The sequence below is a fragment of the Rhinoderma darwinii genome, chromosome 4 (genome assembly GCF_050947455.1).
Source record: "Rhinoderma darwinii isolate aRhiDar2 chromosome 4, aRhiDar2.hap1, whole genome shotgun sequence".
Taxonomy (NCBI): domain Eukaryota; kingdom Metazoa; phylum Chordata; class Amphibia; order Anura; family Rhinodermatidae; genus Rhinoderma; species Rhinoderma darwinii.
The window spans coordinates 344,029,135-344,049,702 of NC_134690.1; the positions used below are offsets into that span (position 1 = coordinate 344,029,135).

General features: G+C 43.7%; 1 protein-coding gene across 1 annotated transcript in view; it reads left to right on the top strand.

Moving 5' to 3' along the window:
• ACOXL (acyl-CoA oxidase like) overlaps positions 1-20,568 on the top strand; it is a 424,164-nt gene that overhangs the window by 147,430 nt on the left and 256,166 nt on the right. The window contains exons 8-10 of the mRNA XM_075864464.1: positions 625-697; positions 4,538-4,670; positions 14,698-14,732. Coding sequence (XP_075720579.1) covers positions 625-697; positions 4,538-4,670; positions 14,698-14,732 — 241 coding nt within the window. The remainder of the gene's footprint in view (positions 1-624; positions 698-4,537; positions 4,671-14,697; positions 14,733-20,568) is intronic.

Consider the following 20,568-nt stretch of genomic DNA (forward strand, 5'->3'; position numbering starts at 1 on the left):
CCATTGCAAAAGCAACTCTGAGGCACCACGGACCCAAATATGTACACTAGGATCTGTAGTTTGCGGCCCGATCAACAGTAACGATCATGTGCATGAGGCCTGAGCAGTAAGGATTGTCCAAAGCAGGCAACCCATTAATGTATCATGATTTTTCCTTTTCAAAGCTATCGAAAGCAAGAATATACGTAGTGTAAGGCCTCATGCACACGACCGTAGCCATGTGCACGGCCATGATTTTCGGGTCTGCCGGCAGTGGATTGTCAGCCGTGAGCCGTCCGCAAATCGAGGGCCATGCACATGGCTGCGGCCATTATTTTCAATGAGCCCAGACCGCAGAAGACGGCCGTAATAAGACATGTCCGTTCTTTCTGCGGTGCGGGCTCCCGGGCCATGCACGTGTGAATGGCCCCATAGAAATGGATGGGGCCGCAATTCTCCCGTGAATTTTCCGGGGAATTTTGGCCGCAAAAGCACCTTCGTTTGCATGGGGCCTAAGTGGTAATACATACAAAAGTGTGTAGGTTTGTAAATTTGTGTAATTTATGAAATTCGTCATATTTATCCCAAATCAATAACTTTTTGTTTTTTGTATAGTGATATTTCTATCTTTTGTTCTGATTAAAGGTCTTCACGGTGTAGACAATGGAATTCTGACATTCAATCAAGTTCGGATCCCAAGAGAAAACCTGCTGGACAAGTTAGTACATCAACGTTGCTTTCAATTTGGCAGGAGTTATATGTGGTTAGGAAAAGTTCTATAGATGTCAAAATGAGTTCATCTTTGCCTAAAAAAAATCCATATTTGTCTTTGTTTTGATATATTGCTAGCTATGGAAATTAATTTTAAAACCACTTTAATAATTGTGTTTTACTACTTTTAACTGAAACTGAAAATACAGCAAACCTAAAATGCAGGTAGTAGTTTATTCTTTTTTATGAAACTTTTAGTGCAGACTTTCCAGTTATCAGGTTGGACAATTGCAATGCCCTTTGAGGAAGATTCATCAAAACTGGTACAAAGGAGAAGTGGAGTTGTCCATAGCAACAAATCAGCTTCCAGGTCTCAATTTGTAGAAGCCTTCTGGAAAATAAAAGAAGCTATTTTATTGGTTGCTGTCAGCAGCTCCTCCACTTTACTTTTGGATAAATCTTCCCCAAAGTGTCTGTTCTAATCTACCGTGGGACGCACAGAATGGTATCTCTGTCCAGCTACAGAAAGTATTTGATGATTAGTCACTTGCTGCCAGCCTAATAATTGACCAATACAAAGACTGCGGGCTTAAAGTGGTTGTCTCATTCAGACAACCCCTTTTAAAAAAAATCCGGCTTCCGTAACCCCTTACAGAGTGGCTCTCCGTTCTGGCTCATAGAGCGGAGTCCTGAGCTAGGGACATGCGACAATCGGGCACTAGTAGCATTTATGTTTGGACTCAGATTTATGATAATTATATATATTTTTGTACTGCTTTCTTGGATTTACTGGTAATGTAGCTACGGAAAAAATAACTTCTGAGCACTCATATTTGACCTTTTATGCACATGATTGTGACCATGAACACGTACAGTTAACTCAGCATAAAGTGCTTGGCTTTGATATATAATGAAACTAGATAAGAAACACAATACAATTGTGCTGCAAATGTTCAAACGATTTGCTATAACACATTTTAAAATTATTTTTTTTTTTCCTTTTTCCAATGTCAAAAACTTAAATACTGCCCACTTTTTATTCCCTATGGTCTGTTTCACATGGTCAGGACATTGATCGGAAGCCATTCCTATATTTAAGAGAATGTAAAAAAATTCTTTACAATTTAAAGAGTGTTTTCTGCTTGATGTAAGTGATGGTTAATCACTGGATAATGAACAATTCGGTACCTTTCAATTTTTCTAATCATTTTAAAAATTTGTTTCTGGGTGACATTCTTGTTAGATCCAGAAGCTAAAATATCCTAACACTAAATACTGAATACTTCCCACATATGCGCGTTTGCTATAGTTGTATTTAGTCTATAGCAAACTCCCTAAACTGTGAGAATTATTCGGTGTGTAATCCAGTCGAGATAACGTTGGCTATGGGGCATGAGTGTCCTGACATATGCACGAGGCAACATTGCAAGCTGCCTGCAACTGCTGTAAGCCTCAAAAAGAAGCCCTGCCATACGCTAATACTGACTTAGTTTGAAATTTAGTGAGCAGTTCTGGGAGTCGGAATTATATTGGCTACCTTTACTTGCTGACCCTATATGCTTGACTCTAGTGGTAGGGGGAGGATAGTTCTATATGCTTCATCCTGTGAACCTATGAGGAAAATACGGAACCAGGAGAGCTGCTTGCTGTTTACTTCAGGTTTTAATGGCTTGCTCAATACTAAATTTAATGGGTAACTATGGACACACAAGGCTATAGCTAAATCAGATACTCGGGTCATATTTTTCCTTCTTTGAAAAAAGAAAAAAGAGAGAAATAAAATGGCTATGTCACGTTTGGTGCGTGGACCCACTGGGCCGTACCGCCTTCATGGTATGGCAGCTGGCCAACAGGGCGCCGGTCACAGTCTATAGTTCGTAAAGTGTACCTGTGGTAGCTCAGACAGTAGCAATGACAGGCTCGGCTGGGACTTAGGCAACAGGTAGACGTCAGGCATGGTGTAGCAGGACAGGCGTGGAATACAGCACAGCACGACTACAGCTCAGCACGGCACTTGACCAGGTAGCACGGGATACAGGTACAGGAATGGGGAACACTGGGAACTGGGAAACACTAGGAGACCATTTGTTTAGACAAACTTAGGGTACGACAGCAACGCTCAGGCATGGGAGGAAGGGGCTGAGCCCTTCTTATAGTCCAGGGTACTCATGGGCTAATTTTGACATTATGCACTGGTGCGCGCGCTGGCCATTTAAGAGCAGGCACAATAGTGCGCGCGCTCCCTACAGGACCCGGCCAAGGTAAGCAGGAGGGAGCGCTGGCGTTTCCTGAGGAGGAGACTGGCGCCAGCGCTCGCACACACATGACTGCGGCCGTCAGGAGGTGAGTGAGCCTGACGGGCCATGGACATGACGGGCTATTTGTCTGTTCATATAGACATGCAGTATGACATTACTTTACAGTTTGAAATATATATATTTTTTAAAGTACAAGTGCTTGAATTTTTTTTAAAAATAATAAATTAATGTTTACAATTAAATAAAATTGGAACAAAAAAGAAAAAATACAATAAACACAATTTTTTAAATTTTTATTGAATAAAATTTACGTACATGGTCAAGAATGTACACATATTCGATATCCCCGAACTTTCAATAACACATACAATAAAGTTATTTTGACAATTCTGGTAAACGCCATAAAAATGAAATTGGGGAAGCTCAATGGGGGAAAACTCCTTAAATAGACTGGGAGAGTATGACATTGGTGGAGGAGCAAACTTTTGGCACTGGCTATTTTAAAAAACAGAGGGAAGCGCACATGCACCCGGCAGGGCATGGAGCACAGGAGATTAAATCAGGGCAGCGGAGGCCACCAGACCACACAGCAGGGGAGTGGTGGCCAGCAGAAGTTGTAGCCGGGGATGCGGAGGGACTGAGCAGGATGCCGACTAGAGGTAAGAACAGAATGGCTGGCACATTGGATGATCGTGACATAGTCAACATTTTTAGCTTATTATAGCTACCGCTCTAGTTTTAAAAAGGTAGAAGGCTGACAGGCACTGCCTCATCCACTTTGTTTTTAATGTACATTGGTTTCCTTTTTTCCCCCAATGTGGTTCCTGCAGTAGGACTTTGAGCCAAAAAACGTATTGAAGCGCAGACTTCATAAAGCTAGAGTACGCACCATTAGTAGTTTCATCAATTTTTGGAAGATAAAGGTAATGGAAGGCTTATGGTGATGGGGGATTTTTAATAACTTATGGATGAAGAAAAAGATATATTGGGGTTAAAAAAGTATTGGTTCCGAGAGGTTGGTTAAATCTCCATTTTGATGCAGGAATATTGTTAGTATGATTTATGGAAGCAAAGGGTATCCTGTGGGCAAAAATGTTCTTGTTATCCTAAGTCACATTCAGTGTTCTCTCAAATAGATTTATGTTTTGGGAGCTTGAAGACTTCAAATGCTACGTACACCTTTTAACAGAATTTTTTTTATTGTTAATTTGTTTCCTAAATGCAATATTAAGCAACTTTCTGAGTAGAGTTCATTAAATATCTCCTATTATTTTGCTGCTGTAGAGTCTAACTCCATCACTTAACTGGTGTCCTGCAAATTCTGACAAAAAATCTGACAGCACACTCCTTCTGTCTGCTCTTTCTACTCTCCCCATCCCTTCTCTAAATATTAGAAATAGCAACTGGGAGGGAGAGGAGGTTGTACAAGACAGATCAGAGTGTGGAGAGGGGGCATCCAAATGTTCAGGGAGGGAAGATCACATACTCTAAGGCTCTGTTCACATCACGTATGTATTTGAATGTAAAATTATACATTTTGATCATGTGTGAAATTAGCTTCAGCAAAATTTGTTTCATTTTCTCCTCAGGTTTGGCTCCGTTTGTTCAAATGGCAAATACATCTCGCCAATTGAGAACAAGAGTGCCCGATTCAATGCGATGCTAGCTGCTCTCACACCCACAAGATTAGCACTAACGTTTCAGGCTCTGGGAGCTATGAAGGTATATGTTTATCTGGTTATAATGATATCAAAGCATACTTGTTTCAATTTGCTTCATTAGGGAGCTGCAGAGTTTGTAGTATGTTCCACAGTGTATTGAATATTTGTGGCACTTTTATTACTAAAAGGAATCCCCATAGGGCTCTGCATTAGAATTTTTCTGGGTAGCCATCCTGAAAAGGTAGAGATCACAGCATCTTTTAAAGGTCCAATACTCTATAGAGTTTAAACTATCTAAAATAAAAATTTTGAGTGTAAAACTGAAACTTATTTCTATGAAGAAGGGGCCTCTGTGCTCTGAAAGCTTGCATATAGAACTTTTATGGTTAGCCAATAAAGGTATCATACCTATTATACTTTTGTCTTTTTTGACACAAAAGTATTTAACATTTCATATGTTTATGAATGAAATTTGGAGCCCTGTATGAGAACAGCGCACAGACCCATAAAAAATATATTAAGAAATTAATCAACAAGGAATATTTGACCTATTGTGATGGTAAATATTGGACATTCATTTTAACCCCTTAATGACCGGGCCTGAAAAGACCTTAATGACCAGCTAAATTTTTCTGGTTTTGCCTCTCTGCGTTTCAGCAGCCATAACTTTTTTATTTTTTCATTGACGTGGCTGTATGAGGCCTTGTTTTATGCGAGAGAAATAGTATTTTATTTTTCCCACAGTTTGGGGGTAAAAAAAATTTTTTTTACGGCGTGAATATAGGAAAAAGCAATTCTCGGAATAGTTTTTTTTGTTTCTTTTTTATCCCGTTCACGTTTCACGCTAAATAACCCATTAGATTAATTCTTCAGCTTATTACAGTCGTGTAGATACCTAATATGCGTAGGTTTTTAGTTTTTATCTAGTGTAGGGGCAATAAAATGTATTTAATGCAAAATAAAGACTCTTTTTGGCACTTTTTTTATTTATTTGTTTTGTTACTTTTTTTTTTTTTTTTAATCCCATCAAGGGATAACTTTATTTGTAACTTTATTTTTTACTTGTAATGTATTAGCATACTTCTGTACGCTAATACATTACACTGTGACACTATGACACAGGCTGCTGATCGGGCAGCACATAGTGTGCCCGAACAGCAGGCACACGGAACAGACAGCCCTGGGGTCCTTTGTAGGTCCCCAGGGCTGACTGCAGAGGGATTCCCCATTGTTTGATCGCATCACTGGAATCCCGGTGATGTGATCAAAGAGGGAAATTCCCTTTGATCATGCCGCGGTCACGGACCGCGGTAATCAAAGTGTTACACAGCTGGGGTCCGAATGTTTGCCGACCCCAGCTGTGTTCAGGAGGCTGCTCTAAGATCAGGAGCTGTTAGTAACAGCTCCTGCTTAGAGGATGAGTGCTCACACGAGCGCTCATCAGCCTGATCTGCAGCGACGCCAAAAGACGTCTCTGTAGATTAAGCCCCCGCACCACCTGACGTCAAAAGACAGTGGGCGGTCGGGAAGGTGTTAAATGGGTTGTCCGGTATTTATCTTTTTTTAAAATTTGTGTTATTTTGTCTTCTTATTCTAGAAGAATAAGAGGGCTTTATAATATGTTTATTGAAAAAGATCCCCAGTTCACATCACGTTTGCCTAACTTTTTTGGTTTTTCCATTCATCTGTTCCGTCAGAGGAACAGATGAACGGAAAGACAAACAGAAAGTATCGTTTCGGTTTGCAATACCATTTATTCCAATGGTATTTTCTTTCTTTCAGTTGGTTTTAGTTTACCTCCATTACGCTAGGTTTTATTTTTTTGACTGATATAATAGCGTAGCACACGGACACAAACTGAAACAAAATAAATACCATTGAAATCAATGGTATTGCAAACGGAAACGATACTTTCCGTTTGTTTTTCCGTTCACCTGTTCCTCTCACGGAACAGATGAACAGAAAGACCAAACGGAAGGCAAACATGATGTGAACAAGCCCTTAAATGTACGCTGCTGCTTGTAAACATTTCAATGGCAGTCAAGTCCGCACACTGGTGCCTCCGTTCCCTCTCGGTGCAATGTAAAAGACACCCGTTCATTGCATGGAGAGACTTTCCCCACTGCAGCCCAGGGAAAGGCTGCAGCAAAATGCTTCTCTGCATTTTACGGGTGTCCCGTACATTGCTAAGGCAGTGAGGTGGTGGGGGTGCCCATCTTAGGACTTGAGTTCCAATGCAATGTTTATAGGCTGCAGCAATCAGTTTAATGAGTGCTATACAGAGGAAGTGGATGTTTTAATCAACATCATATTGCATAGGCTTCTTGTTCTTCAAAAATAATAGGGTTAAATAAATCAGATAAATCCCAGACAACCTCTTTAATGGTGTTTTGTGGACCATATATTTTGACCCGCTAAAGCCCCATGAGGTACAGGCAATTTCAGAATTATTGGCAACCCTCAAGAAACTGGGCAAATACAATCATACAAAAAAAACAATAGTGATTAATGAATAATGAATCTAATATTCCTCAATATGTTAGGAAAAGGAGAACTGCATAACAGGTCAAAATGCACCTAATTTCTACAAAAGGAATGCAATTTGGGAAAATAACTTAAATTGCTGCTAGTATTCAGGAAGTTTGTTGTTGGCTGTGACCTTTTCTCATATCCCTATTGTATAAATGAGGTTAAACACATTTACAAACCCTTTGTCATCCACCAAATGGATAAAAAGAAAAAGCGGTTAAAGCAAATGAGACAGAAGGTTGTAGACTAGAACATTAGGAAATGGTTATAAAAAAACGTAGCCGTTATTTGAATTTGCCATTAAGCACAATCCGGGTGATAAGAGTCGAAAATTTGCCAGGAAGAGGATGCACAAACATACTGCCCTCGTATACGGCAAAAAGAATGATAAAAGAAGCAAGGAAGAAATTACACGGTTTAGTTGAAACTTTTTTTTTTTATAAATTCTTTTATTTGTCATTTTGTTATTTTATATCACAAATCGTACAAAAGATACACAACATAGTGCGAAAATGGCAGTGAAAAACATTCAACGGATCACAGGTCAGTTATCCGCCTCACATAAATGCATGGGGTCACCTGAGAGTACCATGTCGCTGAAAACAGTTAGTTAGGGTGCATATCAGAGATTCCCTGAACCCGCAGCCGTGCATGGTATGTCCTAAATGCGCATAAGAGAATTAAAAGGAGAAGAGAGAAGCAGAGACAGGAAGAAGGAAAGGCAAATAGTGAGGAAGGAAAGAAGAGAAAAATGGGGAGGGAGAGAACAAGAAGGGGGGCGGGGAGCTGACCTGACATACCGGAACTAGACGGGAATTCACGAGACCATGATCGTTTTATATTCCTCGGTCGTTTGGAAATGAATCCATTCACACCATGTTTTTAGGAAGGAGGCATGAGTCCCCTTCATTGATGCCGTGAGGTCCTCCATTCTCATGATTTCCTGGATCTTGCCGAACCACATGCCCACCGTCGGAGGACAGGACTGTCTCCACAATGCAGGAACACATGCCCTAGCAGCGTTTACCAGGTGTCAAACTACCGAACGTCTATACGAGGGCAGTGGGACCTCACACAAATGAAGCAGGAAGAGGCCCGGGGATCTCGGGAGAGGATAATCCGTAAACTTTGAGGAAATGCGCCACACCTCGGACCAGAACCCCGTCAGGAGTGGGCAGTCCCAGAAAATATGCAGGATTGTACCCACATGGTCCCCACATCTCCAGCATAATGGCGAGACCGCTGGGATCATTGCATGCAATTTGGAAGGCACCCTGTACCAACGGGACAGTATCTTAAACCCTGCCTCTTGGAATCTACTGGCCATGGAGGACTTATGCGTCATGGTGAACAGGCGTTCCTGTTGTTCAGGTGTAAATGTTTCGCCCAAGTCCCTCTCCCAGCTGAGCAAGTACGGAGGTGGCGGCAAATTGGAGGGCGAGATCAAAAACGCATAGATTCTGGACAAAGCATGTCGGATCGTGCCTGTGCCTGTACACAGGAGTTCAAACGGGGAGCAGTCTCGTAGTTGTGCTCCAGGATGTTCTAGGGACGCCAGGAAATGTCGCAACTGGGTAACCTGCCAAGCTGAGAAAGGGACCTGATCCGACAGAGCTTGTATTTGATCGCTCGTCATCCACCTCCCCTCCTGCTGAAATTGTATGGCCTGCCCCTTACCCGCCCGCAACCATACTTGAAATGGGCCACTATCCAGTCCCGGTGGAAAGGCAGGGTGGCCTAAGATCGGAAATAGCGGGGATGGGGACGGCGAGAACTCTGCCCGAGGAAACACCCGCGCTGCAGGCGCTGCCCAACCACGGCAGAGCCTGCAATGGGATAGACATAAATGCCTGTTCCATAGACACCCATTCTTTCATCCCGCCATGCCGGAACCAATCCAAGATTCGCATCAAGTAGGAGGCGTGATGATAGGAGACAAAGTCCGGAAGACCAATGCCCCCTCCCCCTTTACACGAAAGAGCAAAGATCGGGCGATACGTGCTGGTTTCCCTGCCCATATGAATTTGTGCACCAGGGACAGCAGGGATTGAAAGAACGGGCGTGGGATATGTATCGGTAGGGCCTGCAGGAGATACAGAATCCGTGGTAAGATGTTCATTTTGAAAATCGCACACCTACCGAACCAGGTGAAAGTGCCCGACGTCCAAGAGTCCAGGTCCGCCTTTATACGTTGAAGAAGGAAGTTCACCGCGAGATAGATCACTGGGAAGTCGGACTCCCAGGTATTTAAGCGAGTCCCTTGCCCACTTGAAAGAAAAAGACTCCGACAGGTCATCGACCAGAGTCTGTGGTAATGAGATGTTAAGAGCCTCTGACTTCTGGTAGTTTATTTTAAAGTTGGATAATCTCAAGTATCTACTCAGCTCCGCCATCAGGTTGGGAAAGGAAATTCTAGGGGCTGTGAGGAAGAACAACAGATCATCCGCGTAAGCGGCAACCTGCCTCCCAGGTCCACGCTGGTTAATGTCCGGGTAATGTCCGGGTTGGAGCGGGTTGGAGCGGATGTGACACAACAAGGGCTCCAGGCATAAAATAAAGATCAGTGGCGATAGAGGGCGATAGAGGGCAGCCTTGGCGTGTGCCGTTAGTAATCGTAAAGGAGGATGAGAGGTGCCCCTTGACCTGAGCTGACGGGGAGGAGTAGAGACCAGAGATCCAGGACATCATATGAGTCCCTATTCCTATATGTCGTAAAGTGGCCAACATAAAATCCCAACTGACCCTGTCGAAGGCCTTTTCCGCGTCCGTTGACAAAAAACAAGTGGGGAGTGACGTGACTGCCGCCTGGTACATTAAATTAATTGCCCGTGTGGTGTTATCTCTCGCTTCCCGTAAGGGCATGAAACCCACTTGGTTAGTATGTATCACGGTTTGAAGGAGCGGAGACAGCCGATATGCCAGAATCTTTGCAAAGAGTTTCAAATCTACATCCAGTAGGGAAATAGGACGGTAATTCTGGCATAGGGATGGGTCCTTCCCTTCCTTGGGTATAACCGTGATATGTGCCCTCAGCGTATCCCTGGGAATGGAGCCCCCTTCGGTGAGCGAATTAAAGGCCCGGATGAAGTGGGGCGCGAGCACTTCTGAATAGGTCTTATAGTACGGCAGGGACAGGCCATCTGGTCCCGGGGCCTTCCCCGTAGGTGAGTCTTTCAGTGCCCATGACCACTCCTCTGGGGAGATGGGGGCCTCTAAGGCCGCAAGATCGTCAAGCGGGATGGATTTCATCCCCGAGGATTGAAGGTACTCCTCGATCCTCTCCAGTTGGCTACCGCCGTCCTGTGAGGAGGGTGCCTTTGGGAGATTGTAGAGAGAGTGGTAATAGTCACGGAAGGTCTCTGAAATGTCATGTGGGAGTTGCAGTCGTTTATTCTGGGTACCTATGATGTGCGGGACGTATGTACGCGAGCGGGTTTTCCGGAGGGTGCGGGCCAAGGTCCTATTGGGTTTATTACTGAATTCATAAAAATGTCTTCTACATTTGAATAGGGTGGCCTTCGCCTTGGCAAGACAGAGTGAGCGCATCTGCTCCCGCAATTGCCCTAATTCTGCCCCTAATAACCTGTCCTGTGATATCTTATGGGACTGTTCCAGTCTATGTATGCGTGACAGTAGTTCTCTGAGATAAGCCGTCCTTCTTGAGTTTGGCTCCCAGTCGTATAAGGGAACCACGCACCACACATTTGTGCGCTTCCCATATACAAAACGGGTCCATTCCCGGTGTGTCGTTTTTATCGAAGTATTCCACCAGTCTCGGCGTACTTCAGAGACCACTGTCATATCCTGCAAGAGGGACTCATTCAGTCGCCACTGCCAGGAGGGAGGGTGGGCCAATGGGCGAGCTAAGGTGAGGGTAATAAGGGCATGGTCCGATATCGTTATGTCATCTATTGAGGATGATGTCAGGTAAGGGAGATGTGCATGACGCAGGAAAAAGTAATCCAACCTGGAGTAGGAATTGTGTGGTGCCGAGTAGTACGTGTAGTCTTTGACCGAAGGATGTATAACTCGCCACGCGTCAACAAGTTGATGGTCATGCAGCAGTCGCCGTATACGACGATGTGCTGCCCTGGGTAGGGAGGAGTGTCCTCGTGATGTGTCTAAGACGGGGTCTAGGGTGACTTTTAAATCCCCCCCATGACTAAGGTACCTTCCAGAAAGTCATCCAGAGCCCTCAAAACTCTGTCCAGGTAGGCCACCTGACCAGAGTTAGGGAGATAGTATGAGGCCAGTGTGTACAGTGCATTATCCAACTTACCCTTTACGAAAAGGTACCGTCCTGCTTCATCTGCGCAGGTGTCCACGTGTTCTCAGTGTAGGGAACGGGAGACCAGGATGGAGACTCCCTTGGTCTTGGAGTCAGGGGACGCACTATGATACCCCGCGGGGAAGTTGGTGTCGGTAAGCTTTGGGATGCTGTCTGCCCGGAAGTGAGTTTCCTGCAGGAAGGCCACGTGTGCTTTTCGTTTCCACAGGAGACGGAGAATGGAGGACCTCTTTTCCGGAACATTCAGACCCTGTGCATTTAGGGAGGCAACGGTAATGTCAGATATGGCAACGGAAATGTCCGGAGTGGACTGGGGGGGAAGGGGAGGGAAAGGAGAGGAAGAAAAGGAGAAAAAGAAGAAAAAGAACGTGTATGCAGAGCAAGCTCTCTAAAGTTGGAGTACTATACCTCTCCACTACTCAACGCGAGCTGTGTCGCCCGCAGGAACCTTCAAACACGACACAGCTACACGGAACCCTAATAGGGAACGAGGAAAGACCAGAGTGCAGTGACAGCGCAACAACAGTTAAAATGTCAACAAGAAAATTTTATTAACCAAAGTGCTTTAGAGCCCCGGACTCACCCTATTAACAGTTAACATTCCCAGTATCCACCTTCCCCTACGTAATACCACAGATTGGGCAGGTGAAACAGTTAAAGCAGGTGAACTATTTAAAACCTCCCCCAAAAGGTGTGGATCTGCCCGCCCCCTCGACCCACAGTGATGCAACCAACTATAAAGCAGTTCCAGCAATGTGTTCCTGACAGTCCTCCAGGAACCCTATGGGAAAAAGAGAGAGAAGGAAAATGCAAAATTTAGTACAGGAAAACGTCCACGTTAAGGCGGCTGTGAACATTCAGTCCCTCCGCGGCGATCGTCGTCCACGGGGATGGAGGTCATCTGATCCCGACCCTCGGTCTCTGCGTGGTGGTCGACGTTCCAAGGTTCGGAGGTCGGGTGGCTCTGCTCCAGGTCGGATTGGCTGACGGGACCCATAGTCCGGATACGGGCCTCCTCTAGGAGTGAATGGTGTAGGCGGTTTGGTCCAGTCGGGTAACCGCACCGGTGAGGTCTCCAAGAACCGGAATGCTTCCTCCAGATCGTCAGGAGAGCGGACAGCGAATGACATTCCCTGCTTTCGAAGGATGATGTGGAAAGGGTGTGCCCACCTGTATGTTGCGCCTGCTGCCCTTTTTGCTTCCAATAAAGGGCGGACCATTCTGCGCATGGAAAGCATCAATCTGGATACATCTGGCAGGACGGTGATATCGGCGCCATTGTATGGGACAGCCCCTTTTTCCCAGGCTCTGCGGGCAATCTCCTCTTTTTGCTTGTAGAAATGCACTCTACAGATAACATCCCTGGGTCGATTGCCGTCTCCATTCCTGGGGCCTGCCAGTCTGTGAACTCTGTCCATCTCTATGGGCATATCTCGCGGGCGTTCCAGGAGCTTGTTGAAAATGTGGGTCACAGCATCGTAAAGTCCATCGGGGGGTACAGACTCGGACAAACCCCTCAGTTTCAAATTATTACGCCTTCCCCTGTTCTCGACATCATCTAAGTGTAGGTAGAGGTCTCGGAGTTGCGTAGCTTGGGTAGCCAAGGACTGGGAGAGGACCGATATATCCAGGTAGTCGACGAAATGCTGGCGCTCTAAGGTGTCCACTCTCACAGTTGGGGCACGGACTTCCTGGGTGACCTCACCGATGACCCTGTCGTGTTTCTCCTCTAGTCGTGCGAGGCGGAGGTCTAAATCCGTTTTAGTGGGCAATACCTTGACCATCTCCCAGAGTTCTGCCAGGGTCCGTTCCATGGAGGGCGGGGCGCACGAGGACAGGCCTGTGTGGTGGTCTCCTGTGTGCACTGGCGGGGTGGGGGAGAGGGTCTCCCGGAAAATGACCGGCAGCCTCTGGCTCTGCTGACTGCCTGGCACGGTTATGAGCCGCTGGTGGTAGTGGTATCTCCAGTGCCCCGTCTGTGGGCGCCATGTTAGGGGCCCCAAGTCTGGTAACGGGCTGTTGATGGCTATGCAGGAGGGGGATTATCTCTGGCTGGGCCGGTGGAGGTGGCCCTGTACTTCCTGCCCCACACTGACCTCGGTCTGCCGGCTGCATCTCTCCTCCCGATCGATCCTTCGGTGCAGACGCCGGACTGTAGCTGGCCGGAGTGAGAGGAAGGCGGGGTGTGTCTCCCCGGCGACGTGGGAGACTGATTGCGGCCTACTGGAGGGGACGAGGAGGACCGTTGCAGCGGGCCTTCTTGTGCCGACCGGAGGAACCGGCCGATGTTCGGGGTGCCCAATGTGTCCGGGGCGTACCGACGGTGTTTCCCCCTGGTCTTTGCTGGTTCAGGCGGCCGGTGAGTGAGCCCTGTCGGGCGATATTCGGCGGGGTGAGTCCGGAGCTGCTGCTGCACGCGTCCTCACACCGCTATGCCTAAGCCACGCCCCTTAGTTGAAACTTAATGATCCCAAACCCACATTAAAATCTACACAGAAATGGTAGCAGGAACGAAAAAGCAAATCAATGATAGTCTCAGTCTCCAGATCTAAACCCAGTTAAAATACCGTGGTGTGTATTGAAGAGGGCCATTCACAAGAAATCACCCAAGAACATCGAGGAACTAGAAATGCTCTACATGGAGGAGCGGTCCTAGATCCCTTAACAAAATATTGTTTTACTAATGAAAACTTTTTTTATTTTTTGTTAACTTGAGAATGAAAGCTATGCAACTTACCCTCTGTTTAATTATTAAATATAATGTGTGCTTTATTTAATATTTGTTTCAGCTCATTTTCTTTATATCCGTCTTAAGTGCTGAGTACTCTTTATTCTGAGACCGATCAATGGATCATGGTGATCGCGTGGCAGCAACTGTGACTGCTCCACCACATGAGAGGGCGCAACTGTGGTTGACAGATGGTTTCCCCGCTGTAATGGTAGTTTTGCCCCTTAAACACCATGATTGCTTCTAAGGGGCGTAAAGAAGGGAAGGAAGCTTCTATTGTCTTACCCCCTGTTAGCCCTAGCTTTGCAATGGCTGAGGCTGATGGCTTTATATTGACAGCCTTCGGCCAAAGTAAGGTCCCTCCCTGCTGAGTATGACCTGCCAAGACGAGTGGTGAAAGTGAAGGGACAACTGCCTTTAGTTATTCTAATACCAAATCTAATAGGCAAGAGTGTTGATTACAATGTTTAAAAAAAATTCTATTCCGTATGACTTTAGGCCTGCCGTATATAAAAGTTAACCGTGGCTTATTTTTCTTTACAGCTTGGATTGACTATAGCCATACGATATAGTCACAGGTAAGAAACTATCATTTCTTACTGATCTCCAATGATAATGTGTTGTGTAATTTATCTGCTTAACCCCTTCCCCCTGCTGGCATTCTGGGCCCTAATGTCCAAGCCATTTTTTTGATTTTTCCATTGTCACATTCGAAGAGCTGTAACTTTTTTATTTTTGCGTCGGCATAGCTGTATAAGGTCTTGTTTTTTGCGGGACGACTTGCAGTTTTTATTGGTACCATTTGAGAGTAGATGCGACTTTTTGATCACTTTCTATCACATTTTTTTTAAGTCAGGATTAACAGAAAACAGCAATTTTTCCATTGTTTTTTATTTTATTTTTTACGACGTTCACCGTGCGGGTTAAATAATGTAACAGCTTTATAGTCGGGGTCGTTACGGACGCGGCGATACCAAATATGTGTAACTTTTTTGCTTTATTGTAGTTTTTTTTAATAGTAAAGCATTTTGTAAGGGGAAAAGCTGGGTTTTTCATTTTTTTTTTTTTCACTTTTTTTTTTAATTAACTTTATTAAACTTTTTTTACTTTTTTACTAGTCCCACTAGGGGACTTCCCTATCCTCCGATCGCTATTATAATACACTGCAATACTTTTGTATTGCAGTGTATTACTGCCTGTCCGTTTAAAACGGACAGGCATCTGCTAGGTCATGCCTGCGGCATGATCTAGCAGGCATTCGCTGCAGGCAGACCTGGGGGTCTTTATTAGACCCCCGGCTGCCATAGAAGACACAGACACTCGGCGATTTTATCGCCGGGTGTCAGTGAGATGAGAGGGAGCTCCCTCCCTCTCTGCAAAACCATTCAGATGCGGTGCTCGCTATTGTGCACCGCATCTGAAGGGTTAAACAGGTGAGATCGATACTAATATCGATCTCACCCGGCAGAGCAGGGACGCCCCCAGCCCTCAGCTGCCTCTGGCAGCTGAGAGCAGGGAGATTTCACGGCTCCCTGCTCTGTTTACTTTATTCTAATGCAGCGACGTAGTTTGGCGGCGCTCTAGAATAAAGCCCACTAATGACCGCCGTAAAAAGACGTATCGGCGGTCATTAAGGGGTTAAAGAGGCTCTGTCACCAGATTTTGCAACCCCTATCTGCTATTGCAGCAGATAGGCGCTGCAATGTAGATTACAGTAACGTTTTTATTTTTAAAAACGAGCATTTTTGGCCAAGTTATGACCATTTTTGTATTTATGCAAATGAGGCTTGCAAAAGTACAACTGGGCGTGTTGAAAAGTAAAAGTACAACTGGGCGTGTATTATGTGCGTACATCGGGGCGTTTTTACTTCTTTTACTAGCTGGGCGTTCTGACGAGAAGTATCATCCACTTCTCTTCAGAACGCCCAGCTTCTGGCAGTGCAGACACAGCCATGTTCTCGAGAGATCACGCTGTGACGTCACTCACAGGTCCTGCATCGTGTCGGACGAGCGAGGACACATCGGCACCCCTGGCTACAGTTGATTCTGCAGCAGCATCAGCGTTTGCAGGTAAGTAGCTACATCGACTTACCTGCAAACGCCGATGCTGCTGCAGAATCAACTGTAGCCTCTGGTGCCGATGTGGCCGACACGATGCAGGACCTGTGAGTGACGACACAGCGTGATATCTCGAGAACACGGCTGTGTCTGCACTGCCAGAAGCTGGGCGTTCTGAAGAGAAGTGGATGATACTTCTCGTCAGAACGCCCAGCTAGTAAAAGAAGTAAAAACGCCCCGATGTACGCACATAATACACGCCCAGTTGTACTTTTACTTTTCAACACGCCCAGTTGTACTTTTGCAAGCCTCATTTGCATAAATACAAAAATGGTCATAACTTGGCCAAAAATGCTCGTTTTTTAAAAATAAAAACGTTACTGTAATCTACATTGCAGCGCCTATCTGCTGCAATAGCAGATAGGGGTTGCAAAATCTGGTGACAGAGCCTCTTTAATTAAATGCTGCAAACAATTGTTTAAAAAAGATAGTGTATTCATCTATATGAGTGTTTTTGCAATATACTGTAAATGCCATACTTAACTTTTTTCTATATTTAATATGTTAAAAATTTATCTACCCGTACCAAGATGTGAGTACTTTTCTTTAGCCCGATTAATAAGTTGAATTAATATGTTGCACTATTGCTGATTTTATAAAAAAATTTGACTGGCTTCTGAAAAGGATACATCTGTTATTAGGATACCACTTAAAGTAAATCTTCTGGAAATTATTTGCCATGGGATCTTTCTCACCCACTAATACTTTGGGTAAGGAGATCTGAAGTCGTTTTAACCCTGCCTACATAGGTTTAACCCCTTAATGACCAGCCAGCTATTTTTTACGTTTTTCCATCGCCGTATTCCAAGAGCTATAACTTTTTTATTTTTACGTCGACATAGCTGTATAAGGTCTTGTTTTTTGCGGGACAAGTTATTTTTTTTAATAGCACCATTTTGGGGTACATATAATTTATTGATTAACTTTTATTAACTTTTCTTTTTGGGGGGGGGGGGATAGAAAAAAACCTTAAATTTCACCACTCTTTTGCGTCCTAAATCTACGCCATTTACTGTGTGATATAAATAACACTAACTTAATTCAGCGGGTTGTTACGATTGCAACGATACCAAATTTATATAGATTTTGTATGTTTTACTACTTTTACACCGTAAAAAAATTAATTTTTCAAAATAATTTGTTTTGGTGTCCCCATATTTGAAGAGCCATAACTTTTTTTTATTGTTCTGCCAACGCAGGTGTACGAGGGCTTTTTTTTTGCGGGACGACTTGTAGTTTTTATTGGTACCATTTTGGAGTAGATACGCCTTTTTGATCACTTTTTATCAAATTTTTTTTAAGGCAGGATTCACAGAAAACAGCAATTTTTCCATTAGTTTTTTATTTTATTTTTTACGGCCTTCACCGTGCAGGTTAAATAATGTAATAGCTTTATAGTTGGGGTCATTACGGACATGGCGATACCAAATATGTGTACTTTTATTTTGTTTTTTTAAATAATAAAGCATTTTGTAAGGGGAAAAAGGCCGCCCGGCTACCATAGAAGACACAGACACTCGGCGATCTTATCCCCGGGTGCCGGTGAGATGAGGGAGCTCCCTCCCTCTCTCCAAAACAACTCAGATGAGGCACTCGCTATTGATCGCCACATCTGAGGGGTTAAACGGGTGAGATCGATACTGATATCGATCTTACCCTTTCGAGCAGGGTTGGCCTCATCTACCTCTGGTAGCTAAGAGCAGGGAGATTTAATGGCTCCCTGCTCTGTTTATTTATTCTGATGCAGCGCCGTGAAAAGGCTTATGCATCAGAATAAAGCCCATTAGTGGTAGCTGTATAAAGGCGTATTGGCGGTCACTAACGGGTTAAGACACCCTCAGTACCTGCAATATCTTGGTACAGTATCATGAAACATCTGGTCAGCTGTTTAGAGAAAGAAGCCATTTGATGGTAATATATTGCCGAGAGTGTATTTTTTTTTTTTCTATACAGATAACTTAGCAGTTCATGGCACAAAGGCGGGCAGACACTTAAGGTGTCATAAAACCACATTAGTTTGGCAAAGTGAAGCCTGGGGTTCTCTGCATGAAGGTACATGTTGTAACTAATATTGTGGTCATTGTCCTAGGTTGGTTTGAACCTCTACTTTTAGTATAGCTCTGGTGGTTGGTTCTTGACTTCTTCATATATACAGAACATCTGCATATTTCATAGGCTGTTGTGCTACAATTCTTTTCCAGGTGACCAGCTGGTGTGGCTGTAGACTTAGTGGCCAGTATATTATTGCGAATAGGACATTTTATGCAAAGTGATTATTCTAGTCTATATTGCTGATGTCATCACTAGGGAGTAAATAGAGGGACTGAACACAAACCTGTGCTGGTATACAGCTTTTGGATGCTGGAGCGAAGCAGAGGGTACAGCTAAACAGATGCAACAGTGCGCAAAATAACAGATAATCTGAACCTGGGAACAATTCAGATCTAAGCCTCTTTATGCCCAGTATAATGCAGGACATTTAGAACATGTGGGTATGGGTACAAGGAAGCCCAATAAACAGGCCATTATGAATGTTTATCTATATGTGTCCTGCAGTGGTATCAAAAGTCAATCTTTCATCACAGGTACAACTTTATTTTTTGTTAAATTCAGTAGTGGGAAAAAGATTTGGCACCCGTTGGCGTCTTATGTAATGTGTTGTCCCCTGTGAAAGACTTTACAACACCGTTGTCACTCACACCCGTGTCTGTGGTTTCCTATGATTGGCCTAAACATATTTAGCCTGGGTGGGATATTATTAATTGGGGAAATAATTTTTTTTCCTTTATTAGTATTTTTCAACCTCAGTTTACATAGGCAACAATATGAGGTTTCGTATATATGTTTCTTATCTTTTAGGTTACAAAATAGCTACCAAAAGAAAACGAAAAATATGTACAGGAAATGCATTTGTATAACAAAGTTCGACTCTGCTTTTCTTTTCAGTTGGTACAAAAGGAAAGACCTGACTTTGAGATATTGTGCTAGTAAGTGTGATAAATAAAGAGAAAGGAAAGCGGTAAATTGGCAGTAAATTATACTACATTAAAAGTTAAAAAGAACCGCATTTTTTTTTCTTTTTGTAAATGGAACGTAGGCAGCTTGATAGCAATTTAGCTATAATACGTGTTTACCAAAACACTTTTTTTTTTTTTTCAACACACCTACGCAACAGGAAGTCTATCCCCAGTATGTGGGTGGCGGGGGCCTACGAGGAGAGATCTTCTCAAATAAGGTGATTCTGGGGATACCAAGTGAATACCAAGGTGGTTTTCTCACATGAAAGCTGAAAAATAAGAAATGGAACAAAAATACATTATCTAAGAAACATCAGTCATGCGAAAGTTTACAAGAAGTGAATCCAGTTACATAGTAGGATGTTTATACATGTCTACGGATTGTCATGCTCTTATCAAAATGTATGACCGTAATTCACTCGTGTTGGCTTGTGTGTCATCACTTGTTCAACGGAAAGGAAAATAAACTTTCACCTAGGTAAAAACATAGCAATTTCTGGTAAAGGACACATTCTAACGTTAAATTCTAGCAAGGAAGAGTCAGTATACATGTCGTCTCTAGTGTGTATATACCCTGGCTCACACATTGTGTTTTCTGAGTTAAAAATACAGTTGCTTAAAAAAAGAGAAAAGTTGCCTTTGAGTAGAAGTTGAAAAATTATTAAACATGCTTCTCTATGTGTCATCCAATAAAGGTCCTACAGTTCTTTTTTTTTTTTTTTCTATTAAACCCATTGCTTATACTTTTTCCAGGTTCTTAAGTAATTGGTTGCTAATAAGAGTCATACTTTTTAGATATCTGTAGATAGAGGCATCAAAATCCTTTGCCTGTCGCTACTTTCTACCTCCGTGTCATTTTATCACTGAACAACATTACCCAGCATGCCCAGCTGACAGGTTGTTCACTGGGATGCTATCCGTGTCTTATATATTATTCAATGGGAATGGCCAGTGTTCACATGCATTATTTATATGCTGTGTAGATGGTTAACCCTTTATGCATTTTTATAAATGGTTTGCCTGCCCATTGGTGTCCTAGACTTTGTCACCAGGGTCAGAACTATACTGGCAGTTCACACCGCTAATTCTTGGGATAGAGTCATATAGCAGGCTTTATGACCGTATTGCCAACACTGTCAAACTGGACCTCGGGCTAGTGCAAGATCACTGCCGAAGTGTTTGGTTATTTTATTTGTATTAATTAGTAATAAATTTAACAGTGATTTGATTTTGGTCAAACTTTATAATATATATATATATATATATATATATATTTATT